The 24,079-nt window shown below is 40.2% G+C and overlaps 1 protein-coding gene across 9 annotated transcripts in view; it reads right to left on the bottom strand.

Moving 5' to 3' along the window:
• nup214 (nucleoporin 214) overlaps window positions 1-19,647 on the bottom strand; it is a 29,717-nt gene extending 10,070 nt beyond the window's left edge. For 2 of the 9 annotated variants that reach the window (XM_075456642.1, XM_075456638.1), the window contains exons 1-25: window positions 19,433-19,646; window positions 18,639-18,834; window positions 17,612-17,766; window positions 16,709-16,907; window positions 16,547-16,617; window positions 16,402-16,465; window positions 16,217-16,320; window positions 15,740-15,846; window positions 15,540-15,606; window positions 14,896-15,019; window positions 10,717-10,875; window positions 9,385-9,829; window positions 9,162-9,301; window positions 8,968-9,056; window positions 7,751-7,834; window positions 6,192-6,341; window positions 5,467-5,625; window positions 5,270-5,373; window positions 4,981-5,160; window positions 4,439-4,527; window positions 4,264-4,362; window positions 3,724-4,029; window positions 3,370-3,537; window positions 2,215-2,326; window positions 233-296 (exon numbers count right to left, since the gene is read on the bottom strand). In XM_075456642.1, the coding sequence (XP_075312757.1) occupies window positions 233-296; window positions 2,215-2,326; window positions 3,370-3,537; window positions 3,724-4,029; window positions 4,264-4,362; window positions 4,439-4,527; window positions 4,981-5,160; window positions 5,270-5,373; window positions 5,467-5,625; window positions 6,192-6,341; window positions 7,751-7,834; window positions 8,968-9,056; window positions 9,162-9,301; window positions 9,385-9,829; window positions 10,717-10,875; window positions 14,896-15,019; window positions 15,540-15,606; window positions 15,740-15,846; window positions 16,217-16,320; window positions 16,402-16,465; window positions 16,547-16,617; window positions 16,709-16,907; window positions 17,612-17,766; window positions 18,639-18,834; window positions 19,433-19,474 (3,477 nt within the window). In that variant the 5' untranslated portion in view covers window positions 19,475-19,646. Of the gene's footprint in view, window positions 1-232; window positions 297-2,214; window positions 2,327-3,369; window positions 3,538-3,723; window positions 4,030-4,263; window positions 4,363-4,438; window positions 4,528-4,980; window positions 5,161-5,269; window positions 5,374-5,466; window positions 5,626-6,191; window positions 6,342-7,750; window positions 7,835-8,967; window positions 9,057-9,161; window positions 9,302-9,384; window positions 9,830-10,716; window positions 10,876-14,895; window positions 15,020-15,539; window positions 15,607-15,739; window positions 15,847-16,216; window positions 16,321-16,401; window positions 16,466-16,546; window positions 16,618-16,708; window positions 16,908-17,611; window positions 17,767-18,638; window positions 18,835-19,432 lie in introns of all 9 variants that reach the window. The other 7 variants (XM_075456637.1, XM_075456639.1, XM_075456641.1 and 4 more) reach the window with 7 other exon arrangements.
• Window positions 19,648-24,079: the final 4,432 nt, after the last annotated feature.

The following is a 24,079-nucleotide window of genomic DNA, read 5'->3' as shown; positions in this document are numbered from 1 at the left end:
AATGAAAAGCAGGCACATTTTCATGTACCTTTAAATGTGACTGATGTGACCCAATTAATTCTTTAAATTAAATTATAATTAGTCAATTATGTTACTCAGCACCGCGAAAATCTTAATTACAAAAATACAAACGCTTTAGATGGGAGAAGATGGTTTAACAAGAAGGGACAACAACATAATTATATGAAAAGATGACTGACAGCTTTGCGAGGGTAGGATAGCTTGTACTCACTCGTTTAACTTGGTTGGTAGAAACTGCTGCAAATGCCTGAGCTGTGGGATCTGGCACCGAGGAGCTGGGGAATGTCAACAGATAGGGAGAGCAGAATGTATTCACACAAATACTTTACTAAGCTGCATTGTGTGAAATTTAGTGTTCGTGTTTGAAAATAAACTGGACATCCATGTCATATATGGACAACAGAAATGGGCTTTTTTTAGAGACTGCACGTTTGATTCCTCAAGCACACCGAGATATGTTCTTGACTGTTCTTGTTTAAAGTGGGCACCAGTCAGCAAATACTGATGTGGGAACCAAGAATCAAGATGGAAGAGGAAATATTACATACATTCAGCTAACCACGTTCGAGCCTCTGTCAGACTCAAGAGCTTTTGGTACGGTCAAATCGACAACTGGCAGATTTATCAGCACAGTAAGTATAGCTAGTATCGAATATTTGTTTCGGGTCTTGGTTCGCATATTGACAGAGGCCTCTGGCATTGATCTCTGTATGCCTGGACACACATCTGTGGCAGTGTAAAAACCTTTCTCTGCCACAGGGGGGCAGTGCAGTGATTCTGTCATTGGTGGTTTGCTTAAAAAATACTCACTCAGCTAATAAAAAGAAGAATCAAGACCTACTATTTATCTATCTGTTTTTATTGCAAGCAGGCATTATTTCCTCCATGCAACTTGTCATAAAATATAGTGGAGTGGAGTGGAGTGTGGGCAAGGAAAGAACCCATTTAATCTTAATGCACATCCTGATCGATGTCATTAAAATAGATCGCCAATGGGCTAAGCCCAGTGAATGGCCCTCATTACATGGTTTTGCCTGGACTCCACACTATATTACATTTGTTGTGAAGCTGAACGTAAACATGTATGTTGATGCTCAACTGTAAAATGACAATCTTTAAAAAATATAGAAAACATATGATAAATAATAATAAAAATAAATTAAATTATTAGAAAAGTAATAATAATAACAAAAATTAACAATAAAAAAATAAAATAAAAAATACAAATTTAAAAAAATAAATAAATACAATCAAATTAAATTAAAAATTAAAATAAATTAAAAAATAAAATAAAATAATTGCTTCATGCTGCCTTGCTGAAGTAAACAATACCTCATCAATTTACTATTTGCACCCCTGCAATATATTCGATTAACAAAGAGAATTTTCAACTGTGGTAATGAGAATACAGATGAAAAACACCCTGTAAAAATGACCAGATTCTAATAATGATGTAATGCTTGAAGGAGAAAAAAATTTGCATGCTCAAAGACAGCGGCCCTTGGCCGGTCGAATGCTTCTGCTAAGAGTCGGTGACCTAGTGAATATACCAAAGTGACACGCAGAAAACAAACACTTAACCCCTCGAGGGGTCATAGAGGCAGACTGTCTACTCACTTTTCAGAAATAGATCTGAGTGGATGCAGACATGACTTAACACCAGAATACCATACAAGGTAGTTAATTTTAAACAGTAAAGGGATCTGATGGATGATACATGCACAGATATATGATATACAATATATATCAGTGCTCAAAAGAATGACTATTTAATTCTATCTTTTAAAATGTTGACAAAAAAAAAAAAAAAAAAACTTGCAAAACATCTCTGTGACCAGCAAACTCCAGCATGCACCAAACTTTGGACTTTTTCCTGACATTTTATTCATTACAAAATGTCATCTCTTGAATATCTTCTCAACAACATTTCTAATAGCAGCACAACAGATCTACAAGAGAGCAGACCAGGCAAATCCCTTGATTCAATACAGACAGAAAGAAAACGAAAAAGCAGAATTTTGAATACTTTTTGTGTTCGGAATGCATTCGTTGAGCTCGACTATTTGCAGCAGTCAACTAAAACCAAAAGATTTGAATGCCTCTAATGAGACCAAGCACAATTTGAAAGTAGAGACGGTCAACTCGTGAAAGAGATTGCATTGCATGTAGTCTGTATATTCTTTAAGTTTTTACCTGATGATGGAAGAAACTGGCACAGGTGGCCCTTTTTCCTTGAGCTCCTGAACATTGACCACCTGGGGAACAGTCTTCAATGTTGACTCTGTCAAGGAGGTACTCACAACAGCTAGAATACAAAAAATGTAGAAACATATGAGAGCAGTTCACAAAGGGACTGTGGACATGGCCATTATATTTACAAAGAATACACAAGACACGGGTATTAAACCGAATCGAATGATTCTGTGGCGATTCAAGCTTGGGTGGAGCTACACTGGAGGAGCTTAGAAAAGTTATTATCAGATGTGATGGGGTAATGTGTTGACACTTAAAGGATAAGACCGGTTTTTTGACATTGGGCCCTTGATTTCACATTATAACATGATGTTCTACTCACCCCTGCTTGTTGTTGGTCATTTGGAGCTGTTCCGAAGATATTCGCGAGGCGTCTGGCTGCTCTCTTGAGATATTCGGCCATGAAACGGTTTCCTATGGGCAAGCTTATACAGGTACAAACTATGCTGTTTATAATTTATTAATTACTCTACACCAGCACTGATAACGTGGAGGTGCGTCGCTTACTTAAAAAAATCCGGGTTACTAATTTTGAATTTTAGCCGAATGAATAAATAGGCAGCAGGTCTGTGGGCTGTCTGTGGTAGTAGCACGACGATGACGTCAGTAACACCCACTTTACGACAAAAAAAATCAAAATTACAATAACCCGGATTTTTTTAAGTAAGCGACGCACCTCCACGTTATCAGTTCTAGTGTAGAGTAATTAATAAATTATAAACAGCATAGTTTGTGCCTGTATGAGCTTGCCCATAGGAAACCGTTTCATGGCCGAATATCTCAAGAGAGCAGCCAGACGCCTCGCGAATATCTTCGGAACAGCTCCAAATGTTCAACAACAAGCAGGGGTGAGTAGAACATCATGCTATAATGTGAAATCAAGGGCCCAATGTCAAAAAACCGGTCTTATCCTTTAAAGCCGTTAGTGTCAGATTCTCAAGTTTCAAGGTCTATGTCTCTCCCTGGTGACTCACAAGGGGTACAGCAATGTGATACAGCAGAAGATTCTTCCAATACGCACAGTACGGCTGAAGTGAGCAGGCACATATTCATAACTGTTCAAAAATAAGTATAATTTTTTAGCGGTCTTCCTACCTGACTTCTGATTGGCCATCTGTCTGCGCAGAGCAGCGGTAGCTGCAGCCTGCTGGGCAGAGACGGTGACAGGACCGGCTCTCTCCGTCGGTGGAGCTCCATGCTTTACCGTCTTTGTGGCAAGAGCAGTGCTGTCAGCCCCACTGAGGTTGATCTTATTGGTTGGAACTAAAACGCAACATTTGTGAAAGAAAGCAGTTTTTTTTTTTTTTTTTTTCCATAGAGTCCTGAAGCTGCATTTTTACTTAATGTGAAATGTATGAATGCTTCTGAGCTTTCATGGCTTTGGAACCGTGTGCTGCCTCAGTTAGCCTTTTAAGATCTCCATATGAGTATTTGGGATGATTTACTTACCAGGGCTGGCAATAGGGCTGAGTCCGAAGCCCATGCTCGGTACGGAGTGAATTTTTGGAAGTGGGGTGGACTGGATTGCTCCAAAGCCTGGCAGGATAGAAGGGGTTCTCACAACTGTGGGGTGTCGGGGAGTGGACAATATTGGAGCCACAGCAGGTGGGGGCTGGAGGGGCTGCAGTTCCTCTTCTTCCAGGTCCAAGGGAGGTGGGTGGGGCTCCAGGGACTGGGAAAGGGAGGATGTTGAGCTCACATCATCAAGGTCCTCATAATATTTAGGTGAAAGGAAGGCTGAACGAGACAGGTTGGCTGGAAGAAAAGAAAAGAAATACATCTGAATTGCCAAAATCTTACTGAGGTTAAATCTTGCTTTAAAAAAAAAACAGGTACTTTCTTTTAGACGCATTCCTTAGGCTTGACATGTTAACTCTTTACTTTATTAGACAGTCTTCATTTACTGAGAGAACCTTCAATATCATTTGAGCATATATAGCAAAACTAGGGCACATTTGAAAGTTTGATGCAACCAGAAATTCATCGTACCCGGTGCAGTGGAGCGCACAGGAGGCATCTGTCCCTTTGAGAGGAAGTTGCGCAGCTGGGACTGTTTAGCTGGTGATAACTTGACTGCTGCAGAAATATCTGGTGTTAAAATATCAAAATGAACAAACATTTAGTCTTTTCTCGTTTCGTATCATAAATGCTAGGAGAAAAATACCTGGAGATTTGGCTTTCATCTGTGGAGAGGTAGTATCCAGCCTGGCTTTCATGAGCGCATCCTTTAAACTCTCAAGCTCACTTTCCAAACTAACGGAGAGTAGAGACAAAATCTTTCAGAAGGACCTTTTTCTAAAAGATGCAAACACTACGGTCTCATCTGATCGAAGAAAAAGGAGTCATGGGAACAATTCACATCTTTAACAGGCTTCTACACAAGTTATTTACAGACATCTAATAATTACTCCCCTGAGGAAAACTTTCGATCTTATCTATTCATTCAATTAATTCATTGTAGCGTTTCTTTTTCAGTACAAAGAAAACAAGTAATATGTTCAGTTCTGTCCCCTTAAACTGTAGCTTTTTTTAAGTCAAGATTTACTTATAAACTAGGACTTATAACGTCTAAAAATATGATATCTTTCCAAACCTTATTCATTCTCATTTCAAACTCCAAATCTCCAAACTCTTGGTTTCAAACGTGTACTTATCCCTAAGATTTTCACAATTCTCCACTCCGATGTCATCTTTGTCAGTGCCTACCCAGCTGTTGTTGCTGATGCAGTATTTGGTTTTATCGCAGGAGTGGAGGTTTTGCTATAGAGTCGCAGTGATGTGAGTTCCTGCACCAGCTGATTTAATCTGTTCTTCTGCTGGTTGATGATGTACAGGTTGTTGGAAAGCGTATTGAACAGACCCTCCCGTCCGGGCACAACCATGTGTCTGTGAAGAAGACATGTAATTCCCTAATGAATGATGTGCAATAATCATTATTCTCCCCTGTCACATACTTGAAATGCTGGCAGGATTATCTGTGATCATATCCACTCACCTCTGCTTCTTCTTCTTCTCCAGATGTTTCTCCCATTCCATATCCAAGACATCATTAACATCCTCCACAGCAAATGTAACATACTGGTACAGCCTGCGAATCTCCTGAGAAAGAAGTCAAGAGGAACCCGGAAGTGGTTCATTTAAGTTATTTATTTGCAAACAAAGCTTGGGCCATTTGTATATCCTTTTCCTCACCTTCAGTTGTTCCTCGCTGCGTGGATCCAGAGGTCTTTTGTACAACAACTGTCTGTAATTTTTGTCTTTGCTCAGCTCACTCTGGATCTTGGCTTCTTCTGCCCCAGCAAAGCCCTCCAATAAGGCGGTCTTTAGTGTGCCGATGTCTCCATGAAGAGACTTCGAATCATAAAGTGAAAAAAAAAAAAAGCTTGATGACAGGTCTGAAAAGATTTGTTAGCCAAGTCACTGTAAATGAATGTAATCCTGGGAAGGTTCATGCAAAAATTGATATTTTCGCTGTTTTTGTGCTCGACAGTGTCGCGATTTTCATTAACTATGGCCTTGGGACAAAAAATAACAGTCCTTAAACATATACTTTGAAGTCAATATTCAGCAATGTCTAAATTACTGTTTTGGGCCAACTTTTCAACATTGAGAAGTAAAATACAGGTTTCGTGCTGCTTTCTTTTGTTAAAATGCAATCCAAAAGAAGAGAAATGAACACTGAAGATGTATTTAATGTCTCCCCACGTCACAAGAAGAGAAGTTGGAGCTCATATGTCAATCCACCATCATGCCATTGTAAACTAACAGTCATTTTTTTCTTAATCTTTCTTATTCTGGGTAAGAGGCAGCTGTGGGAGTTGGGTCCTACCTGGTGAGTGAGTTTTCAACACTTAATGGCCTAAGCTGTCCCCGAACATTTTGTTTAAAAAAAACAAACAAAAAAAACACGGTCTTACCTCTGTGCTTTCCTTTATCTCCAGGGTGAAGATATGGAGGTTCTCACACTCTTTTCTCAACTCCCTCATTTCTTCGTTATTGCCGATTTTAAAGTCAGCTTTTGCACTCCGTGCCTTAAGGTCATCCAGCTCCTTCTGGAAGTGTGCGATCTGATGGCCAGCCACAGACAGGCATGATCATCAAACAATTACAAACGGATTTCAGGAAACATTTTAACACTGTGTGTTTATTCACAAATAATGAATGCCACTTATTACTAAGCACCAATAAGTTTTGGAGTTACAATCCTTTGCATGTTCACAGTAACTACGACAGCAGCTGCTTCACACAAAATCTGAAGGAATGTATTTGTACTGTACGGACGAAAAAGTTTAATGAGCACTTAAACCGACACGGTCTTGTTTTCATTTCAGGCAAAGCTCTTCGACTGTTAGCACAGTTACATGTAAAGTTCAGTGGCCATTTAATTAGATGCATGGGAGGTGAGACTGAATTATGCCTGACGCTGCAATAATGCTGCCTGCAACGTTTTCTGTGGGAGATCCAAAGTCATGCGCACCGCACAGACATCTACAGGATTTTGTAAGATGGCGCTGTGTTGCTTCGATTTTATTGAAACAGCTTTATGGTACGGCAAGTCGATGCTTAAAGGGCCGATTTTCAAGCAAGGTTTCTCACAAGTCGTTTGACAAAAGAAACAGAAAATGTGAATGAGAGAAACTTTGTTTGGATTTTGGCTGTATCGATATACATTTATAAGTGATGGTTTATACAATAAAAAGATGCAAAAATAAGGAACTTTGTGGAACCCGCAGGCCCATTGGAAATTCAGCTGAGCGTATACAGGCAGGAGTGATATGATCTCCAGCTACGTTATCTGGGTGCGAGTGTCTGGCTCGATTTCTTACCACTTCAGCCGGACTAAGGTGTTCGCATGCATTTTAAGAGTCTTGTGTTGGTCAAACTAACACAATCTTTTTTTTTTTTCTAGTCTCATGTAAAAGTGCCGAGTGTGTTGCAGGGAAGAGCAGCAGAACAATCAGACGAGGACACAGCACCTGACTGAGATATAAATGTGATGCACATTAGCACACATCCTGTGGTCTGTACGAAGATGGCAGCTGTGGGGTGTTCCCCCTTCTAACTTTCTGTCTGAATGATGACTGCACACTTAACTTTTGCCAATATCTCAGCAAGACTTCTTGTCTTTTCACTTATATTTATGTCGACAGGCAGGTGATGTCATATAGTGACTTTTCTCCCAGCCTTAAGCAAATTTTCACTGAAAGTAGGCTGCAACACTGCGACTGAGGCATCTTTCCCTTTTAAAGAAAACCCCCCAAAATCTAACATGCTTTAACGTTGGTCACCACATAAAACAAACGCGTCGAGCTGTTTTCATTTAGCAGCAAGTGCTTCTTCACCGAGTTATCAAGTTATCGTACCACATTAGATTCAGTTTGAACTTACAACAGTTGGTTTAATGGCTCATGCCGTGCAAATCAGAAAAGGTACCCAACGCATAACTCACCAGTAACGACGAAATAAAATTCCTTACCTCTTCCAAAATACCAGCCATTATGGGATCAGAGTCTTTCTTTTGCTGTAGCTGTTTCTCCAGTGCCTTTACGCTACTTGCAGCCTGCATTAAGAGATGATAAATCAATCACAATCAAGTCATTTCAAATCTTCCTTCTGAACCCCTCCTATTCACTAGTATTTTGCAGTGGAAGGTTCACGTGGCTTTCTGAAAACCAATTATTGACCACTTGTCATGGCCAAGTTAAGCATTTAACCGTAAAGACACCACTCTGATGCTCAAGCATCGTGGTGGGGATGCACTTTGCTGGGGTTTCTTTGTTTTGTTTTGGCTGTCCTTAACTTACAGGTTCAAGCAACCTTGTCATAGCTAAAGGCTTCATTAAAAAGAGGGGATCAATGTTTAGTCTGGAGGAGACAGTGTGATACATGGAAGCATAATTTACAATAAACTGTACATTGTAAGCGGTTGTTAGAGTCAGGCTCACAGGTGACGAACACTGAAAGATAAGGACATAATAGCAGAGTCCCTTTCTGGGAGAAGGATGGGTTTGGATGGCAGGCATCAGGTAAATTGCCCACACAGTACATTCAAGGCCAGGGAGCTTCACTGTAATGAGATGTCGCAAGCTGGTAAACAACCAAAATAGCTAATCAATGGTTGCCAATGCAAATGGAATTTTGTCAGAGGAGACCCACAGAGATTTCTTTTCTAATTTAAGTAAAGAGGAGGAAACAATCCAGATCATAACAGCCAAGACAGGCATGGAGGTTTTCCAGCCTTAAAGACACAGAATGCTGCAGAAGAGGAGTGGCCCAAAATGCAAACAGCTTGTTAGCACTCCTGAGAACTGCGATGACAAATAAAAGCTTTGTCGTAGGTGTGAAGAATCGTTAATAACTGTTGTCTTTTTTTTCTTTGAATGTATTTTCCAGCAGAAGAATACCTATTATTAAAAAAAAAAAAAAAAAATTGTGATTCATTTATTATACTTGTTAGACTGCTGAATATTTATCCCTGTAGTAATAAATGCATCTTTCCATATGAGAAACAACTTAGCCAATTTACTGCCAATTAGTTTTGTCAACCCAATTTTCTACTTTACTCTTCTAATCCCCGTGAGCACGTTTAGTCAAACACAAACGACACCGTTCTGGAGAAACTATTAACTAAATCCTTGAAAGAAACGCAGTTAACATAAGGTAACATATGGGAGCTAAAATTGCCTCGCATACCTGTGGAGTTTGAACGCGGGCTTGGGCAGGAGGAATAGTTTTATGGACAACTGTGGGAGGTGTGCTGGTCTGAACTGGGCGCCCTGGGGCTGAGAAACAGCAAACAAACATGATTACAGTTAAATTATCAAGCTTTCAATAATAACTTGATAAAAGCAAAGACATACAAACAAGTGTATGGTACAACTCATTACCTAATACAGCTGCTGGCTTTGTGGCTGATGGTGGAGGGACAATCAAACCAGTGGAACTGGAAACAACAGATTGGGGCGGCAGGGAATTAGGGGGGAAAGCTGGTGCCGGAGTCTCCACACCTGAAAACCTTGAGAAACAGCTAAATGATTTGTATTCATTAGCATTTAGATGTATGAAATGCACAAAATCTCAGTGAGAGCATCTAATATTTAAGTTTGGTACCTCTCGTTCAGATTTTGCTTGACTGTAGCTGGCGAGGCAGTGGCAAGGCTCTGAGGTGTTGGAACTGGAGCTGGGGGTTTGATGAAGGGTGTGCTGACAGAAAACGCTGACGACGCAGAAAGAGTGTCAGAGGGAGGTTTGGAGGCGAAAGAAAAGCTCGAGGATCCTGAGCCAAAAGGAGCAGATCCTCCCAGAGAGTAAGGTGGAGGCGCTGAGGTGGCGGAGCAGGTAGTTGGGATTGAAAAAGAAAAGCTTGATGGGGATGACGACACAGGAGCTGTAGGAACGACGCTAAAAGGGACAGTGGAGGAAGCGGAAGCAGCTGCTGCTGCTGCGGCTGCTGCTGCTGCTGCTGCTGCTGCTGAGGTAAAACCGATGTTTGGGAATGCTAGTGGGGCAGATGGAACCGAGGCTGCAATTTTGGCTGGTTGGGTTGAAAAAGAACCTGAGAAGAGAAAAGAAATTCACTGTTATTGGATTTCATCACAGTGGTGTAGTGGTAAGCACCGTCACCTCATAGCAAGAGGGTTCTGTGCATGGGTTCTCTTCAGGTTCTCTTTCCACAGTCCAAAAACATGCACGTTAGTTATTGGTGGCCCGAGAAGTGAGTGTGAGCTTGCATGGTTGTTTGTTTGTCTATGTGAGGCCCTGTGATGCATTGGCGACCTGTCCAGGGTGTACCCCGCCTCCCCACTGACAGCTGGAAATAGGCTCCGGCCCCCCTGTGACCCCGAGTTGGATTACTTGAGTGCAGAAAATGGATGGATTTTGCATACAAATAGCGGCGGCCAATTCTACAAGCCTAGAAAGAGGGACAGTCACTTCTCACAGTTATATGTTCCCATCACATTTCGGTGAGAATTCAGAGGAGCTTTTGAAAAAGTCCCTAATCTTCTTTGTGAATAAGTTTGGCCAGGTTAAAAGAATCATTTAGCTCATTTCATAAAGAAGCAGGTATGTGAATAATGGTTTAAGAAACGCAGTTTACATTGAAAAATGAGTGGAAAAATGACAATAATCAAAATCAAAAGTGTTTTTAAGAGTCTTAATATCTTCGCTCATCACTCTGAATCGCTACTCACAACTCTTTTGTTCCAATCTTATGATGATACAGAAAATATCAAATTTGCACTTAAGTGTCCGTCTGAAACAAATTGGTGACGTATCAAATGTGTCAATATCTGTTGTCAGTCTTTGATAGCACTGCACCAGGGAATAGAATTTCTCCAATAGAATCGTTATACAAAAATAAAAATAATAATAATTAAAAAAAGAAAAAAAGGGAATCACTGTACAGCTCTCCCATCTGTCTGGTTTACTGGCATTCTTTACCTGCTTTCGGCAGTCTCTCCCCTTCCAAGGCCAGGGTAGTGGAGGGTGAGACGAGCTGCTTAACCCCAGGATTTAGGTTGAGCAGAGCAAACGGGCAGAGTAATCCCTCTGTAGATAGAATTAGCATCACGGGTGCTGGAGGCAGCGTCTTCTCATCAGCTATGTAAAGGCGAAAAGAGAAAAGGGTACAGATTAGCTAGACGTTTATTCAGATTCTAGACTTTGTGAAGCGCAACACTTCAAAAATGTTGGCTCTGATTTTACAAAAGATAATAAACAAATTCCTAAATCAAACTTGTCCTGAACAAAAAAAAAAACAAAAAAAAAAACATACACATTCCATCGCAATTTCATTTCTTATTTTCCCTTATTTTGCAGCACTTCACAGATCAAAGTCAGGAGGAATCCAGCTGGCTCTCTGGCGAGAAGCTCTACAAAAGAGTCCATTAATTAAGATCCAATCTACAGCAGACAGTTTCAGACTCTTGAGAGAAATCATTTGGCGTTCTGCTTGGCACTATGCTTCCAACAAATACAGCTATATGAGAGAGATGAAGAGCAAGGGTCCCCTGCACACTATATTAACTCTGTTTATGAGCACAAAGTGCTGTTTGCCTGTTCGAGCATGAACATTCGGAGAACATTTGTGCACAGAGTGCATGTCAGCAATGTATCCATCTCATTCACAGTGGGGCTTTTTGCTCAGTTTAAAAAAGGCACTCATGTAGTCAAGGTTGAAAAACAATCTTAAGATGCCTAATTTGGTAAAACACAGCCCACTGCCTTCCTCTTCTTGCCAAACCCTCAAACCTTTTCTGCTCCTCACACCCACTTTCCAAAAATCCTACAGTGAAATATGGGCGACAAACCAAATCAAGTCTAAACCAGCATCCGAATGATAAGACGCCACGATTCACGGCCTAAATTAAAGATGTATTCCTCAGAGTTTACACCCGTCCTCTCAGAAACAGAGAAAAAAAACGGGGCAACAGTCAGGGAATAACGACAATTGCTGCTCCTTCTCTCTACCATCTTGTATTTTGAGTCTACATTTCTTGTGCAAACAGTATTCAACGCTTTACCAACAGAAAACACCCGCATGCAAAAATATATACACTATATCGTACAATATATACACATTTACAACTACACACTCAAGTAAGAGTGGGGCAAAATAGGAAAAAAGGGTACCATGTGAAGCAGCTAATGATTTTCTTTTATGAAAGTAAAGTACAAAAAGCTGTTTGGAAAGCAAGCAAACACAGGGTGACAAAGAGAGAAAAAAAAACAGACAGAAGAGAAACACGGTAAACCTCATCAGCATTCTGCAACAGGATTGTCTGGGCTTTGGTGTTTGTTATGGTCCTCTACATTGTCTGAGCCATTTTAATGAGGGTTTTTTTTTTTCTCCGCAGATAACTTTGTCATTACCCCTCCCTTTGCTTCGCCTACCTAACGCCTCACTCTGAATCAAAGTTTTGATCAGACTACAATTATGTCGACATGTTCAAATTGCAGGGTTATTTTTTTTTTTCTAATGAGGAGGGAGTTCTTGGGAGTGAATGAGAAGAGATGTGACTAGACAGCAACAGCAGTTGTACGTGAATGTCTGGCAGACTGGGCTCTGTTAAGATAAAACAGTGCATTGAGACGGTAGCTTATCACTATTCTTTACACATGCTGCAATACAGCACTGCAGTGGATGCTGTATGCACAAAGCAACCTGATGGATCCCGAGCATCACCTGATCAATAGAGGAGGGCTCAACACAAAGCATTCTGAAGCTGAAACAATGTGTTCATCAAATATAGTAGAAGAGATGACCTAAAAATTAAACTGAACTCCTGTATGACAGAAAATGAAGTGAACTTTTGTCTGGTGGCAGAGGGCTTGCTGAATGAGGACTCTGTGATGAGCCTTTTAAGTGCTGGTACAGCAGCTACAGGAGCTCAGTGCTGCGAGTCAAACGTAGACGCTCAATATCTGCTGGATCTGAGCAGCAAAAAGGACACTCGTGTGGGCCTCTTGTGCTTTTGCTCAAGCGATGCAGCTCTCATTTGACGGAAACTTTGCATCAAAATAAGCACATACATCTCCATCTACTTCTGTTTCACATATATTCTCTGCTGCAGACTCAGCACCAGACATCCATGGCAAATTTTCACAGCACTGCCCCTCCATTGTTTTGAAAGAGTCTTTTTTGCAATATATATATATATGTGTGCGCGTATTAGGGATTGGCATTTTAAGTATTTTTTTAATGACATTTTCTAATTCAACTCGATTAGCTGCGACGTCATCAGTAAACTAACATTTATCACCAAAGCGGTTATTCGTTCCAGTCGTTTTGCCGTCACATGATCGTTTCGTTGTCTCTCCGCCTGGTTTTTTTGCTCCTGAAATGAGTTCCCATCCCACTGGTAGAACTGTGGTAAGCTAGCTTCATCCCGCCTACTGTGCATTCGACTTTATTGTCCAGGTGAGTGAAATACTGCAGCACTTTGCTTCGTTTTGTTGCTGATATCTGGTCCGGTATGTTGCTTCTACTACGGGTGCAAACTCCGGCAGAAACAGCGCCGTAAACATTTGTTCCGCGTCTCTGCCCCAAACAAAAATGAATCGACTCTTGGAAAAAAAGCCGTTGACTACTAATCGATTAGTCGTGCACGTCCCTAAAATACATATAAACATTGATAAGAAGTGACAAGATATGGAACCAAGCAAAACATTACAGTGAAAGCCTTAAAAGTGTGTGTGTAATAGACGAGTAGTGCAATGAGGGTGTTGCACAACTCTGTTTATCCAGGAGATTATTTATAAGCGCAAATAAAGAGAAAATTAAATATAATTAAAAAATAATAATAATAATCAAAGTGATGATAATGCTAATAGTACTAAAAATAGAACTACTTCCACTAATACGACCACAACCGATGACAACAGTAGTAAATAATATAAATGAGAAATGGAAGTCCGGCCTATATACAAAAAATCCAAACCCTCCTTTCAGCTGGAAAAAAAGACCATCACTAAAGTCACTGTGCAGCAGTGTAAGTAACGTTAGTCATAAGCCAAACGCCAGCTCAAAAGAATTGTTCCACAAACCAAAATATTAGTTAAAACGACACAAGTTTGACAAAAGAATTTCACTTTTAAACTTTTATATACCCGACAGACCGGTAACAGACTGACCGACAACCACTCCTGATGTCTGGTGTAGCTGAAGGGCAATCAAACCTCTACTCAGGCAGGTGAAAGGAGTGCAATTAAGGCGCCGTTTACACATACCCGGGTATTTTGAAAAACGCATATTTTCTAACCTTCGTTTTAAAAAAAAAAACCGTGCACACAGCCCCGTTTTTAAAAAAAAACCCGTCTACATTGATCCGGAGAAATACGCTATCAGGAGCTGTTAAATTATGCCAAGCCTGACGGTGGCAGAGTTAGAACAATGAGAATTCCACACAAGCCAATCAGAAGCCTAATAGAGAACCGCTGACAGGCAACTTTCTTCACAACATCAACAGAAGCGCGCATGTGAGTACTCTCACCCTGGATGTGCGGGCGTAGCAGTTCTGCTAGGGAAAGGAGTGAAAATCGTGACATCCTGAAATTTTCCCTCCATTCCTCCGGGACAACAAAGCCATTTTCAAAATTTTCCCACCATAAAGCAGTCCGTCCGGGTCTAATCCAGAATCGCCGTCGCTGGCGGTGGTATGGCCGGGCTCTGTCTGCCAACAGAAGCTCCGCAATTGTTGCCCTCCGCGCCGTAATGCGCCTTTGTTGTTCAATACTTTGTAGGAGTGTAATTTTCAAAATCACACAAGCGAGTATAGCTCTCAACAAAATAAATGCTGCTAGTACCTCCATGCTTGCCAGATAAACAATGAATGGCGTTATCCTGCCACTATGGTGGATAGGGGCGGGGCTCTGTACTATGACGACAACTCCGCATTCCATTCTGAAAACTCCGTTTTCGTCTTTCAACCAGTTTACACACAAACGCTAAACGGAGTTTTTAAAAAATCTCCACTTTTGCCGGAGTTTTTTTTTAGCTTCGTTTTCGGAGGAAAAAACTCCGTTTGTGTGTAAACGAAAGGCACAAACGAAGGGAAAGGTCTTCGTTTTTCAAAATACCCGGGTATGTGTAAACGGCACCTAAAGCAAAAACATCCTTACTGATGAGGATCTCCTGCTGGCTGGTGTAGTCTATGGCTGAGCCGAGGGGCAGAGTGTCTTCGTTTGTCTCCGTCACTGGAAGCTCGGCCCGACTTGCGTCTTCTAAGATCCAAAGTTCCCACGTCTAAAAGAGACGACGTGGTTATCACGGGCATTTTTCTTCACACATTACAGTTATCATTCAATTCAACTCAATAATACTTCATTAATCCCAAAAGGAAGAAACCCCCCCCCCCCAAAAAAAAACAGTTTTCATACAATTTGAACATTAATTAGAATAATGTTATCGGACCAAAATAAAAGTAACCATCAGCAGTTAATTGGTAGCAGCTTTTACTAAACCAAACCCCACATTATCAGAATACTATGAAGAACTGAGATATTATTAGTTTTGTCCACAAGATGAACTAATGCCATCAGGAGATGGTGTTCAGTATTGGGCTTTAGGTTTCTTGACTGCAGATGATTTAAAAAAAAAAATTACGAAAAACTCTGAAGAACAGTTATGCAACTCTCCTTGACATTTGAGGCAAAGAAGCACTTCCATCAACATCCACCCGACACCATTTCTTCCATTTTTATCTAGATTCAAAACTCAGTAAAATACACACAGAACATCTGAGGCTTTTGTCCAAATGAAATACCTTGTCGTCTTGTCTGGCAATGACGCTGACCTCAATACTGGCTGCTGATGCCGCAAAGACAAGGTCCCTGGATGAAATAACCAACGAGGCGAGACGGAGTTTTACATCGATTTAACACGTTTTAGATTAAACGAGCTGCAAAATTTTGAAAGAATAAAAGGACACACTTTATCTCATGCCTACACTCTGTTCATGCTTACCAGTCCTCGATGTGACTTAGGAAATAGTGGTGTTGTCGCTCGGTGCAGCTGCCGTACACACTGTCACCAAAGTTCAGATACTTGGTCTCCACTTTCTCGTCTTTTTTCTGCAAAAGAATTCAACTTGGAATGTCTCAATTTACGAAAACAAGCGCGTGTGGGAGGTACCCCTGAAACAAACAACAAAATCCTTAAATGGCTCTGTGATTGCTTACATGAAGCATCCACTCAGACAAAACAAGCAAACGGCAGCACAATCAGGTAGAAGTACACAACTGCACTAAAGAAATTTAATAACACCACGATGCGGAGCCAATCTGCTGTTCAAAGCTACGACACAGAACCTGGCAGAGAATCGAGTGCTGCGTTTCTTTCTTCACTTTGGCTTTGGGGTGCTGAAGACTGCTGCAGTGCTACCTGACAAAAATCCACATGCGATTGGATGAGACACGCCATACAGGTGTTGGCCATACTCACAGGGAGGGAAATCAACACTAACTGAGGAGAGGTCTCCAGTGACCCATCTGCAGCAGCATATACCACCGCAAACACAAACGTTCTCAGCCAGAGGACATCAAGAGCTGCAAGAGAACACAGTCATTACAGCGGCCACTCAAATCATTTCTAGCGTATTCTGATAGTTACAGGAAAGGCCATCTTACCTTTGACAGGTTCTTCAAAGGAGTAGAAGTGTGGACATGGGATAACTTTCTTTTCTTCGAGTGCCTTTTGAACAGAGGACACAAATCAACTGTAGTTTTTTGACGAGACCAACGACAATCTTACTCTCGTCCGAGGTCCACTTACTGGTGTATACTGACTAACTGTGGCATTCATTTTTCCCGCAGCGACCTGCTTTCCTTTTGGACTCCAACAAACTGCGTTGTGCAGAGTAAGCAAAGTACAGCTGAGCCACATCTGTGATACGGAGCACGTCAATCAACAAACTATGGTACGAGTCGCACTCACTGCAGGTGATGCCGCTTGCAGCAGGTAGCTGGGCCTGCATTTTGACAGCGTCTGTGACTTCCAGAATCATCATACTGCCGTCCGACAGACAGACAGCCAGCATGGACGTCTGTACAGGGTTCCATTTCAGATCCAGCACTAAAGTGTAAGGGGGCACAGCTGGCTGCAGGGACGCAAATGGCAACTTCTGTGGTCTTGCCTGAGAAGAGGAATCAATAAATGAATAAAAAAACTATCTGATATAATGGAATTTGACAGCTGAAGTATATACTTTTGTATAAGAAAGTAATTACCTTCATATTAGTATTTGAGAGTGTAAGAATTTTGCCCTCATTTCTGAAAAAATGCTTTAATGCTCTACCTTATGATATGTTACCTGAAGGTTGCACGCAAGAAAATATCTACGAAGCTCAAAATAAAAATGAAAGATGCTGCATCCACAAAACTAATTTGTTTTTGACCAAATTTGTATCTTTTTATCCCGAAAAGGCCAACTTTTGTTGATTTGAGCCGGTCTGCTCTCTGTTGCAACGATGGCTGAAACAAAGCCAAGCCTGAAAAGACTAAGATTGACTTGTTTACACAGAACACAGATGATAAATCCTTTTTCTTCAATTGCTTTATGTTCTTGCCTGGTGTTGTCATTGCTTTATTAGTTTTTTCTGCTCTAATCAGAGAAAATGTCTGCCAACTAACTGCGGCTAGAAGTCCAATACACATTGTAATGGCCGCATTTTCCCAGTTAAAAAGAACTTTAAATGAATAAGTTCAAGAGACCTAAAGCAACGCCGTACACGATCACACTGGTTTGTTTGGCTGACCCTGGTGGAACCTGAAAAAGCATGAGGCACATCTAATAATAAAAACAATGGCACGTGAAGCACATGGACTAAAAGTAATTACCTTGTTCATGAAGGTGCGGACATCATAGAATGTCAGGGACAAACCCATCTCCGCAGACACGCCACATACCGACAAAGTTAGTTCATCACAACTGAGAGCCAAGTGGTGCAGGGTCAGCTCCACAGTCACCTCAGCCAGTGTAGGTGTGTCTTTGACTGGAGAACACAGGATGGTTGGAGTTAATAGTGAGTAGAGGCAGCGACCCACTGTGGGATTTACTGCCGTTCCAGACGAAAGATGACTGATGTGAAAGAATCTTAGGGATATCTTTGATAGTGCTAAATAAATGGTAGTTTTATATCTGGCAGTGAGAGTTTAGAAGACTACCACTTGCCAAAGATACCCAGACAAATATTTCTGATCGAGTTAGAGATTTTGGACGATCACCCCGCAGTGTGACTTCTTCTAAGGCATTACATCTACTAACCACGGATGAGAATGTGGTGCGAAATGACGCGTCGATCAATGCAACGCTGTAGTCATTGTCTAAAAAAAAAAAAACTAATTAAACTTGAACAATGAAGATAAAAGCCAAACAAGTTAAACATAAGCAAATCCAGTCGAGTTCCAGCAGCAAAAGTCTTGTCTGTATGATGTGTCCTAAGCTCAGACTTTGACCGCATCATGAACGACGCCCCACGGAAAGAAACTGAAGAATTATATCTTCTAATTAAGTAGCAATCCAGCAATAATATAGTATTAATAAATACTGTCAACAGGGCAGTTATATTTTTTTTTTCCACACCGTCAGCTTGTAAATCTAACAGCACATAAACATGTTTAGAAAAAGCCTCCTACGATTAATCTTCTTCCTACAGTTATCAAACATAATGTCATACGCAAGTTCAGACACCTGTCATGCTGCGTGGTTTGCAGTGAAATGATCAGGAAGATGAACTGATTGCACCTAATGTGGACGTCTTAAGAGGGAAATAGTTTTTTTTCCCACAACAAGATAAAATTACCATATGGGGCAAAACTGAAAGGATAAAAGTGCTGATTCAAGTATGTGCAGTTGTGTTCTTACCAATGTCGTAGGCACTGCAGTCAGCTTGATCAGCAGCCAGAATATCTCGAGTCAAGTATACTTTAAAAGTTCTCTCAAGCCCAACAAATGTTAAACCGTATTTGTTTGAGATGGTGAGAAGACTTGATCTGTCTTTTGGCAAATCTTCAGCAGGCTCAAAAACTTGTACTTTCTTCATCTGACGAAACTGGAAATCCTAAACATAAAAACAAAGGCAGTTACTTTATGGTGGCTTTCGAGTATGTTTGGCCATTACTGTGACATGAGCTGCAAAGCACAGCAACAATGGATATAACACTTGTCCACTGTGGTTGTTTTAAAGTGCTTTATAAATAAAATTGGATTGGATAACAAAAAATGTCGCATGCTGTCAAATAACATTAGCTTACCACACAACAACTATTTAATTTAAAATAAAAAATACAATATGTATCAACTGATTTTATTTTAAATCGTTATCTAATAACCTAGCATGCAAATATTCAACTATGGGGTTCACATTATTATGCTAACTGCTGCCTGCTAGCATGTGTGGCTGGCTAAAAATCTAGTTGGTTTAAGTTAGCTCCCATCACCTTTTCTTGTGGATCTTTTAAACTGTTACTGATATCCTTCACATTTTAGTCAAGGTTAATAGTATAGGTAAGCTAATACTTAAAAGTATTGGGTTAACTGAACCATAACTTGAACAGCTTGCTAACTAGCTAAGCTAGCCACAACCAAAGCGGATGAATTGACGCAGTAGCTTCTGCATGCTAATCTGTCAACACAACTTGTGGATAACAATACTCTACCTTCATTTCCCTATCGGGAGGGGAGTCCGTATCGTCGCTCATTTTGCAGGACAGAAGCTGGTGCCTATCGTGAAGATGGCTTGTGTCGGTGTATTCCTTGGTGGTGTGGTTCCGAGAAGTTAGTTTAGGTAGACAACATCAGGACAGCTAAACACGCGCCGCGCGATTTTTGCCGAACAGAAGGAAACTAGGATGACTAATAGATCCCAGAGCACCCTGAGACCACGACACTGAGCTTATACCACACTTCCCCTGCAAAATAGCGGGATATTTGACGTATTTTTGGACTACTTGGTCAAGATTATAATTAGCAGTATTATGCCTTGTGATTTCTCATTTACGGTCATGGTTTATGGGGTTTTTCTTTTTGTTTTTAGTGATAACATTGTTGATATAAATGCAGTGTTTTATGTGCTAAGTTTATCTTCGTTTTATTTCCAGAATCTGTTTCCTTGTTCTTTTCAGTTAGTCTTGTTTTCCCAACACACCTGTTCCTAGTTTACTCACTGCCATACCTGAAGTTTGTCAGTCATTATGCTCATTCAGTTTATTCTGAGGTTTTCTCTTCCAGCTCCTGGTCTATATCACTGATGTGTATCATTTCTCAAGCTAAGCTCGTTTTGCTTCTACCTTTCATGTGTCACTGACTACTTTGTTTCCCTATCCTTGCATCTCCTCTCCTGATGGTTTACCCTAAATACAATTCATTATAACTTGTAAAAACTTTGAAATGGGGGATGTCAGCACTAGAAAGACAGCCGAAAAGGCAACCTTTCAGCTCTTGGAACATAAACCAACAGAGAAAGTAGAATGAGATAGGCAGCACAGTAAATGGTGATGTAAGGACTTTTATTAGAAAGCAGATTTTTCTGTATTGCAATTTAAAGAAATCAGGTTTTCTTGGACTACACAATTTAAAACTGGTGACGGCAGATACCATGACGGGAATGAAAAGGTAAATTCTTACGCAACATCAAAAGTGGCAACTTGCATTTCTGTCATATATATTATTGATGCTTGAGTCAGAAGGCGCATAAACATTTTAACATTTGTCTTTTGAAACATAAAGCATTATCGACATTGAAATAGCCCCATCCCAGTTTGCCTGGTCCAAGCATTGCTGATAGTGAAGAACATTACCATGATCTAAGAGTACGGTTGCATGATAAGATCCTATTTTACCATTCGTATTGTAGTCCATCATGAGGTTAGCCATTAGCCCAGATTCAGGGCCACGTTCAACCCATGCTGACCAGAGCATGAAAGATATGGTCCATGTCAATATGGGACAGATCTGTTCACAAAGCACCAAGGTATGAGTCAGTCCTTGCTGCAAAAACACACTTATAACCAAGAAGGCAGGAGTTAACATCATCATGCCCCTCCACTCTGGAAAGCAAGCTAGCATAGACCAAAGCAAGCTGGAGAAAGACAAAGCAATAGCAAGAGCACAGCTAGCCATGTCACATCTCCCATAGTGCACTTTGGGTCTCATCCCTTTTCTGATTGTCAGCGCTCTCTGAACACATGGCTTTAAAAGTTGCATTTCCTCCTAATTTTCCTAAGCCCCGGTCACTCTTGATGTGTTTTTTTTCTTTTCTTTCGGTTTCAGAGTAGTTCTAAAGTGCTGGCATTTTGTTCAAGGACACACATGTACATACAAACTTTTAGTGCATTTTTCTTCTGAGTCTGCTAAAGGTTCAAATGCACACTCAGTCGGGTAGTTATTATTTTATGTATTCCGCTCTTTATCACTACGTACGTTGCTGTCATTATGACAAGAGATTACACTTTATGCAAACATTCAATGAAAGGCCAGGGTGTATAAGAAAAAAATACAGCCCCGCTCACTGCAAGACTCCTCTGTCTTTTCTTGTTAACAGTGACAACAGTTATTCAGCATAAAATACATGGTGCATAAAGATCAGAGGTTTCATTGGGTTGGGGTGAGCATCTAAATGGCATGCATTTTATGATACAAGTGTCGTTTTTGCATATTAATGTATTTTTTTTCAGGATTAACCTTTCAGTGGAACAAAAAAAACTACAAAGCCTATTTGTTTTGCAGCAACAGGGGGTGGACTGAGCACTACGTGAGTTCTTATAAAGCCAGTAAGAATTTATTTGCAACAAAAATGTTTGTGAAAATAGTTCCTTTACAAGCAACAACCCCATCCCATTTTTCTTGTTTCATCTGGTTGAATTGAGTTTGCAGTCAATGAGACACTGGTTTCAATCAAAGAGATGTGTAAAATACATAACATTACTTTCTTTTTCAGCCACCTCAAATAGAGCTCATACTCCGAAAGGTTAGCCATGACATTCTCTGAGAATTTCTCAGTTTATAGTGCAACATCATTCAGTTTACCCTGCACAAGAAAACAAAACCAAACAAAAACATTCCTCATAAATCGAAAATAACTGGTGTTTTCTGTTATCTGGGAGTTTTCTTTTCTAAAAAAAAAAAAAAAAAGCGACTAAGTCGGTTAGAACTAATGTTTAACAAGAAAGACATGTTCAAGTGGATGAACGGGTTTGACTATAATCAATATAATCAATATGATATACAGTGACTCTGGAAGAATGAAGCTGGTGATCAAGCGGACTATCTACATCTAAGAATGACATGACCGGAAATGTCATGAAAAAGTTGAATATGTTGCTTAAAAGGTTCTTCCCGGACGATTTTACAATTTTGAATAACAAAATTAATAATGGAAAAAATAATCTGACACTAATCTCTAATCTATGACTATGTAATAGGATCCTTGATTTTGTTTGTCTCTGAAGAAACAATTATGTCACACGTCAACACCCACACATTCAGAGTCTAAGGCACTGCTCCACACTCCTTTATCTGTGGAGTATATAAATGTTTCTCAACCCTTTTCTGGTTGCTGCATTATTTTTTAGTAAGATATGAACTTGGATATTCTGCACAATTAGTAGCTGCACAAAATTCTCCAGTTTTGGAAATGTGTTTTTGTAACCAAGAGCAGAGATTTCTTTCAGTTAATTAGATGCATTGTACATGTCATTTTTGCGGATCAATTTAACAGCAGAAGACTCGAGTTTTTTGAGTTGGTGGGTGGCGGGGTACAAAAGCTGCAAGCTATTTTGAATCTGGTTGAATTTCAAACGACACATATGTTCTTTTTTATTAAAAAAGACTGTTAGTTTGTTTGACAAAAGCAGAAGTCATCATTAGTTAAGATGGAAAATTCAATATAAAAGGGAATATCTTTATTTTCTTACAAAAGCAACTTCATCGAAATAAATTTAAATGATATAACTAGCCGACTCTCGTGATTTCAACATAACGGACATACATAAGTGTTGGGATATAGAGAAAATAAACAATAAAGTAATAAACGCAAGCAGTCCACTTGAACTTTGCTCAGTTTTGTTCATATACCGTTCGTTGCATTGAAAGACCCGTTCGCATCACTTTGAAAATCACTAATGTTTAAAGCTAGACCATCATCCAGCCTCTCAGTCAGATTAATTTAATTTCATGGAACATTTTCAAAAGCTTACAATTTATGTAAAAATATATATATATAAAAAAGAGATTCAATAATTTACTATATTCAATCAAGGCCTGGACCCTCGCCAAAGTAGTGCTCCAGTTTTACATTCATCCATCATTTCGACCGTTCTATCACGGCCCTGTCATATCTATGGCAGACCACATTTCTTCCAAGGGAAAAACAAAACTGTAAACTTCATTATCATAACCTAGTGCAATCACAACCCTGTGTTTCTTGTGCAGGGCCATCTTAAAACTTAGCCTAAAGAACTAAGATACTTGGAGGACAGACAGAGAATCATCTGGGCCAACCTTTGAAGTGGCACAGCACCAAAGCATGAACAAACAGATCAAATATACCAAGGGGCATACTGTATACAGGTGCTTTTTTTCCTCCTGCAAAAGTCTTTGCAAAATGTTGGTGGCCAAAAAATACTTTCAGAGCATTCACTAAAATGAATGGTTTCCTCTTGTGATTAAATGTGCTTTCATTGCCGATCAGGACATGAAAAAGTCAGGGGGGGGGGGGTAACGTATAACAGTACATTTTCTTTCGAATCGATGCATGAAACAATAAAGAAAGGCTATACGGACCTCATCCTTTACATGGCAACAAGCATGAAACAGACATCAAAAAAATAAAATGAGTATGGCAAATAGATGGCCTCACTCCCCCATTAAAAACCACAGAGACCTGTTGCTTTAGTCCAAGCCCACATATGCCTGATTAAGAATGCAATCAAGGTTGATGTGGTGGCAATTTACAGTCTTTACAGGTACATTTAGCCAAGCTTCGGTTTCCCACCCTTTTACCTTCTTAAGTGCAAATTCAGTAAGCCAGCTAAAATTGCTCATAAAAGTTTTATTCAATAATTTACCCACCCGCCCACAAGGAAAATGCAAAAAAAAAAAAAAAAAAAAAGCATGGAAGCAGGGCTGTGTAGTCTCGGTATATATAGCACCACCACATCAAGGTAGAACAGTGCTTCTCTCTGGGATTTTTTTCTTCTACCATTCTGTGTAGTGCACTTCCTCTTTCTACAACATATATTCATTCTCCTGTTTGTGGTGACAGCACATTCTGTAGTTAAAGAATAGAAATTCAATCTATCATTGTG

Source organism: Odontesthes bonariensis, chromosome 22 (assembly GCF_027942865.1).
Source record: "Odontesthes bonariensis isolate fOdoBon6 chromosome 22, fOdoBon6.hap1, whole genome shotgun sequence".
Taxonomy (NCBI): Eukaryota; Metazoa; Chordata; class Actinopteri; order Atheriniformes; family Atherinopsidae; genus Odontesthes; species Odontesthes bonariensis.
This window is presented reverse-complemented; position numbering and strand designations above follow the sequence as displayed.